Source organism: Alnus glutinosa, chromosome 8 (assembly GCF_958979055.1).
Source record: "Alnus glutinosa chromosome 8, dhAlnGlut1.1, whole genome shotgun sequence".
NCBI lineage: Eukaryota > Viridiplantae > Streptophyta > Magnoliopsida > Fagales > Betulaceae > Alnus > Alnus glutinosa.
In genome coordinates, this window is record NC_084893.1 from 6,960,961 (window position 1) to 6,967,778 (window position 6,818).

A 6,818-nucleotide genomic window follows, 5' to 3' on the forward strand; every position below is an offset into this window, starting at 1 on the left:
TGCCTAACAACAGCTCAATAACGATTTATGAGGCTCCCAGTTTCACGCCTAACAATTCACTCCATGATTTATGCACGGAAGCCCTTGCCTCCTGACAGCAGTCGATAGAAGTTATCTCATTTCTATATTTGCTTTACTTTGATTTTCTCACTTGAAAATTCTTTCTCCTAGTTTCTATTTTTTCTATGAATTGTTTGTATCTCTTGTACGAAGCTCTCAATCTTTTGTGATTATAAATATATGGTGACTTTATTGTTTTGGTTTAAGTTAACCAGAACAGAGTTTCTCCAAACTCTTTTAGTGCAAGTACTGTATATATGTGCATGTGTGTGTGTGTGAGAGAGAGAGACCATTAGAATTGCTTTCAGAGGAGAATATCCACGAAATCAAACCTATTAGGCTGGTCATCATCACTTTTCTGTGTCTTGTGTTCTTCAATCACTTGATCAAAAATATCATCTAATCCTCTAAAAGTGGTTATCATGCATACTCGGAATTATTCCCATAAGAACATCAATCCATCCCAAAGAAGGGAAAAAATCTCCAAAACAAAATGCTGCAAATAGCACTATTACTGTTCTTGATAGTTGTCCGAACCTACTCTTATCATTTTCTTCTTCAAACTTCTGTCTAAGTATACATCTAAAGGCTATGTTGTTCATGGTGGCATTGAACATCTCACTTGGATTAACAAAAGCCCCTTTGAGACATGAATCACGTATGTTGTTGATCAATGCTTCAACTTCCTCTTCCCTTACATACTGAAACGATTGCACATTTTTTAGGCTCAAAAGTTCAAAGACACAAATTTTTCTTGCTTGTCTCCAATACTCACCATAGGGTAAAAAGGCTACGTCTTGACACTCGTAGAGTATGATATTGACAGCTATGGTTTTGGGCCGGTTTGAGAAAATGACGTCGTGTGTTTTCATAATTTTTCTAGCTATATCTGCAGATGAAACAACAAGGGTTGGAGCATTGCCCAAGTATAAGAACATTATAGGGCCATACTTCTTAGAAAGGGCTTGAAGAGAGCGGCTGGTGTGGGAGTTTGCCAATTAAGTTGATGTAGGTTGCTGATGATCGGTAATTTTGGTGGGGATGAAGGTAAATTGGGTTTCCCACTTCTCATTCGCTTAAAAACATAAAGAAAACAGATGAGAAAAACAAGTAAAAGGAGTGGATTGTAGGCTATTTTGTGTAGCTTTGGCCATGATTGTAGAAGAGCCATTTCTTAGATCTCTCAAGTGTTTAGAAGAAGGTTACTAACAACCCAGCTCTGCCCAATTAATGATACGTACGTATCAAACGTATTGTCTATTTCTCCTTTTGGCAGGAGACGATATACAACATTAATGTCCCACCTATAACGTGCAATAATAAGGCAAGTTCGGCAGAAGATAAGGTTTAGCAACAATGTCCCATCTGTCAAGGTGCAATATCAGGGATTATGTAAACCCATAAAAGTGGTTGAGCTGAAAAAAGCTAGCTAGTCCTTCAAATCCTTCTTTTGAAACCAAAGGATGAACTAATCAGCGGAATGCTGGAAGCACTGAAAATTGAAGGTGTATCAAGGAATGATAATATTTGAAATTCTTGACAAGAAGTCGAAGGATTATCATTTTGATTATAATAATTTCTAATGACGAAGAGAAGTACGTTTTTGGGGAAGAGGGTTACAATGATTGTACTGGTTGGAAAAAGTTTTTATTTTAATACTGATTATTGGGGATATTATCCAATTATTGTTAATGTTATGGTTCGTATAAAAATTTGAGTGTTCTAGTGTGAAAAAAAAAAATTAAAATTAAAAAAATAGTCCTTATTTTACTGTGAAAAAAAAATAATAATAATTTGAGTGTTCTACTGTAAAAAAAAAAAAAAAAAAAAAAAAAAAAAAAAAAAAAAAAAAAAAAAAAAAAAAAAAAAATCCCCGATTAACGTCCAAGCGGGTGATGTTCTGAAAAACTCAGTGCTGTTAGTCCATCTGCATCACTGAATTCCATGTAATTTATTGCAAGAAATTATTGGAGCCATCCATCCCCAAAAAAAAAAAAAAAATGAAATTATTGGAGCCAATTATTGCTTGCATAAAATTGCATCGGATCCCAAAGAAGGATTTCCTTCAGGTGCCACGCCCCTTTTTTTTCACGTGGCGTGAAAGGCGTATTAGATTGAATTATTTTTTTTTAATAATATAGAAGCTGCAAAAACGTGAATTGTACTGCAACTCTTGCGTCTCTCACGTACAGAAACAATTCTGCTTGAAATTATCGAAGCAAATCTTATCGGCACCGCGCACACAGCCGGACAGCCCCGACATGCCCCACACAGAAAGACATACTGAAAGAGAAAGAAGATCTTTGGTGGATCTCGTTCATTATTATAATGAGAAATTATATACGTTTTCATATAATTTAGTTTTAAATTCATCATCAAATTTACATGATTTATTGTGAATCTTATAAATTTAAAAATGACATAAATTTCTTACAAATTAATTTATAAAAAAATTTTAACAACTCACTTATAAGAATGACATGTATATTTTAAGCATGTGAGAAGTAAATATTTTTTTTATTAATGTTATTTAAAAAGCATGTGAAAAACGCATGCTATTAAAACAACACGTAATTCTCACATGTTAAGAGACTAATGTTAATATTAGATATGGTTTGTATGAAATTTTTTACGAACTAATTTGTAAGAAATTTCTGTCCATTTAAAAATAAGAGTTTAAGGAATATTTATTTTATATCATTTTTCATAATAGTGTGTAATGTTACTTTCGCATGGAAACTTCCTAGAGAATCATTCTTGTCTTCTTTTTCTATACTTTTATTTTTCATATATAAAATGTTGACTTTCAAGTCCAGCACCACCTTTTTGTTTTGGCCATATTTCTATGATATTAGAGTATCACATCCGCAGAGAAAAAAAAAATTGAAAAAAAAAGGAAAAGGAAAAAAATATTACATCAGCATCATCAAGTTTACTCTATATTTTAACTGATGAATTATCTTTCTCTATTTTAACAATTCTTCTTTTTTTTCAAAACACTACATTAGACTTAACATTTTAATTATCTACTTTGACTATTTCATTTAAATATCATTTATTTAAAAAAAAAATTGTATTAAATAAGTACATCACAGATTAAATACAAATTAGAATGCGGTCATATTTGTTTCATAAAATCAATTGTGACTAATAGTAACCTATAATAGGTCATGGATGACAAGTGGCACAAGCCTATTGAAGCTAATTGTATTATTTATTTATTTTTCTTTTAGGTCTCTATTTGAGCTTATGAAATTTGACCATCTGTTTTGGGCTTCAATTATTTATTTATTTATTTAAGACTTGTTTTATTTTATAAAACTTGGGCGAATAAATTTAATTCCTATGAAATAATGTTTTTTGCACAACTCTTATACAACTTTTGCACAACTTTAACTACTTTTTTTTATGATCAACCATTGTATTGGTTTTCCTATATGTTGACCCTAAATATTCAATGGTTGATCTTAAAAAAAAGTTATTAGAGTTGTACAAAAGTTGTATAAGAGTTATTGTTTGGAGTTATTTGGGCTTATAAATTTAATTCCTAAAGGTTCAAGCAGTTAAAGCAGCATTAGGCTAACGGGATAAAAGAATGATGAACCCCACATTAAGTTGTTGTGGTTTGGGGTCAGTTTAGTACCAGATGTAGAAGTTCGTAAGGACAACCTGCAATTTTGATAATGCCCCACACAAAAAGACAGACTGAAATAAAAAGAGGATCTTTGCTGGATCTCATTGATTATTCTAAGGAGAAATTATACACATCTTCATATAATTATTAAGTTTTAAATTTACTATTAAATTTATAGGACCAATAAAATTTAAAAATGAGATATGTAAGAGACGTATTTATATCATTTTTTATAATAATGTGTAATGTTGCTTTCTCAAGGACACGTCCTAGTTATGTAATGTTGCTTTTAATTATTTATTATTATTAAGGTTGAAGTCACCTCCCCTTACATGATTACATTAATTTCAAACATAAACAACAGCAAATACTAAAACACACTAAGTGAACGAAGAAAAGTTACATTATAAGCGCATCAACCACAAATCTCTTAATGCATAGAAGAAGGAGAGTGCAATACTGGTACAAGATGAAGAGGAATTTTCTTCGTCACAATAAGGCCGTTAGATTCACTCATGTCCAAGTCCTTCCCCTCTACACTAGCGCTAGGCAACTTCCAGTCAAACCAACATAAGATGTTTGCAACCACATATTCGACTGAAGTAACACCGAATGTCAACCCCGGACATCCCCTTCTCCCACCTCCAAATGGGATGAATTCAAAGTCTTGGCCTTTGAAATCGACCGGATTGTCTACGAATCTCTCTGGGAGGAATTCTTCTGGCCTCTCCCATACTTTAGGGTCCCTTTGGATTGCCCATATATTGAGAAATACTCTTATTTTTTGCGGAATATCATAACCTCCAAATTTTACACTTGCTGATGTTTCTCGAGGTAACGAGAGAGGAGTTGGTGGATGTAGTCTTAGAGTTTCTTTGAGAATACACTTCAAATAATCCATTTGATTGATGTCATTCCCATCTATATTTGATTTCTTCCCCACCACCCTTCTCACCTCTTCTTGTGCTCTCTTCATAATATTTGGATTTTTTATGAGCTCCGCCATTAACCATTCCAAAGTTGTTGAGCTAGTATCAGTTCCTCCCACAAACATGTCCTGAAATTATGGAAACACAAATTAGACTTTAAATATGTGTTTGTGTGTGTGTGTGTGTGTGTGAGAGAGAGAGAGAGAGAGAGAGACCAATAGGATTGCTTTGAGGTTGGCTTGAGTGAGCTCAACATCATGCATGCCTTTCTCTTGAAGTGTGAGGAGAATATCAACTAAATCTTTCCTATTAGGCTCATCATCTTTAGTTTTGATTGTTTTGCGTTCTTCAACCATTTGATCTAATAAAGCATCTAATTCTCTGAAAGTGGCTTTCAGACTTGAGATAAATCCCGTAAGAACATCAATCCATCCCAAAAAAGGGAAAAAATCTCCAAAGCAGAATGCTCCAAGTAGCATCGTTGCCCTTCTTGATAGATGTCCGAATCTACTCTTACCATCTTTTCCTTCTTCAAACTTTTGTCCAAGTATACATCTAGAGATTATGTTGTTTGAGGTTGCAATCAACATCTCACTTAGATTAACAGAAGACCCTTTGAGACACGAGTGACGTATCTTGTTGATCAATGCTTCAACTTCTTCTTCCCTTACATACTGGAATGATTGCACACTTTTGAGGCTCAAAAGTTCGAGAACACAAATTTTTCTAGCTTGTCTCCAATACTCACCATAGGATGAGAACGCTACGTCTTTGCATCCATAGAATAAGATATTGGCAGCTGTGGTTTGGGGTCGGTTTGAGAAAACGATATCATGTGTCTTCATCATTTCTCTAGTCATATCAGCAAATGACACAACAAGGGTTGGAGCTTTGCCCCAGTATAAGAACATTAGAGGGCCGTACTTCTTAGAAAGGGCTTGAAGAGAACGGTGTGGAAGTGTGCCAAGCTGGTGAAGGTTTCCTATGATTGGTAGCTTTGGTGGGGATGGAGGGAAATTTGGTTTGCCATGTCTAGTATGTTGGTTAGCATAAAGAAAAAAGAAAAGGAAAAGAAGAGAGAGGATTAGGAGGGGATGGAAGGTTATTTTGTATAGCTCTTGCAATGATAGTAGAGCCATTTCCTCTCAAGTGTTTAGCACAATGTGAATTGCAACCCATTCCTTCAACAATATATAGAAGCTTTTCTATTTACAATCTCTACAAAATAATAATAATAATTAATTTGTAAAACAACCAGTGGAATAATTGAAGTCTATTAGTGAATAAAATCCCGAGGAAATCTAGGCATCTTTTGCTTTTTCTTGCGCATTTGGAAATGTGGAAAACTGCATTCTACTTTTTACTTAGATACTTCAGTTAACATATTTAAAAATGATGAAAGAAATCTTGACATTAAGGTATTCTAGCATATATGCACTATGGCTACATTAGCCAATCCTTTGCGAAGGCACAAGGGACAAATGCATGGAGGACCGACACCGAGTCTTAACACATGAAAATCGACTAAGGTGTCAATTGAAGGAGCTAAATGGGTGTACATGCGTTTAAAACCTTAGAGTGTGAGGTGTCAATCAGTGCTTGGTCATGCATGCATGCATTTTCACAGCACATGCTTGGCTTAAGGGGTGTTAACGGTTAAGGAAATGAGTTTAATTAGTTAGAAAAAAAAATTTTAATTAGTTAATCTTACCTTCCAACACCTTAGCTGACAGCTGGCCATTTCTAATTCAGTGTTGTACACGTTAGCCAGCTTGACGTTAAGCTCTAGATCAATGATACAACTTTTAGTTCCTTTAATGTTTTTTTAATTGAGGGAACAAGAGAATCTAATTCAATGGGTTTTTAAAGGGGTTTTTCAAAGTTTATAAAAGAGAATGAGATTTAAGAAAATTGCCTCTAGTGCTCTTAGTTGTTAAGGTGCATTAGTTAGATGCCAATAAATGGATTCTACCATATTAATAAATCGATTATGAGTAAAGAGGAAGAATAAATATGTACGATGCGCTATTGGGCAACGCACATTCCTATTTAAACTTATAAACACAACTTCATGTATGTTAGGCTTAGCAATTTGTGACACAACCCGCGAACCCGGCACAAACACGACACAAAAAAACTGGGTTTGGGTCATTATCCCGATTATGACATGGTTCATTAAAAAAAAAAAAAAAAAG

The 6,818-nt window shown here is 34.0% G+C and overlaps 1 protein-coding gene and 1 pseudogene across 1 annotated transcript; both read right to left on the bottom strand.

The window, feature by feature from the left end:
- Nucleotides 1–253: 253 nt before the first annotated feature.
- On the bottom strand, nt 254–1,231 carry LOC133876058 (phenylacetaldehyde oxime monooxygenase CYP71AN24-like; annotated as a pseudogene).
- Nucleotides 1,232–4,013: 2,782 nt separating this feature from the next.
- LOC133876059 (cytochrome P450 71A1-like) lies at nt 4,014–5,762 on the bottom strand. The gene is made up of 2 exons (XM_062314357.1): nt 4,839–5,762; nt 4,014–4,751 (listed from the first exon to the last, which is right to left on the bottom strand). The coding sequence occupies exons 1-2, from the start codon at nt 5,760–5,762 to the stop codon at nt 4,125–4,127; spliced, it is 1,551 nt and encodes a 516-aa protein (XP_062170341.1). The 3' UTR covers nt 4,014–4,124.
- Nucleotides 5,763–6,818: the final 1,056 nt, after the last annotated feature.

Coding starts and splice junctions, on each gene's coding strand:
- LOC133876059 (XM_062314357.1), bottom strand. CDS start 5,762: ATGGCTCTACTATCATTGCAAGAGCTATACAAAATAACCTTCCATCCC. Junction 4,752..4,838: donor ACCTCAAAGCAATCCTATTG/GTCTCTCTCTCT, acceptor CCATAATTTCAG/GACATGTTTGTGGGAGGAAC.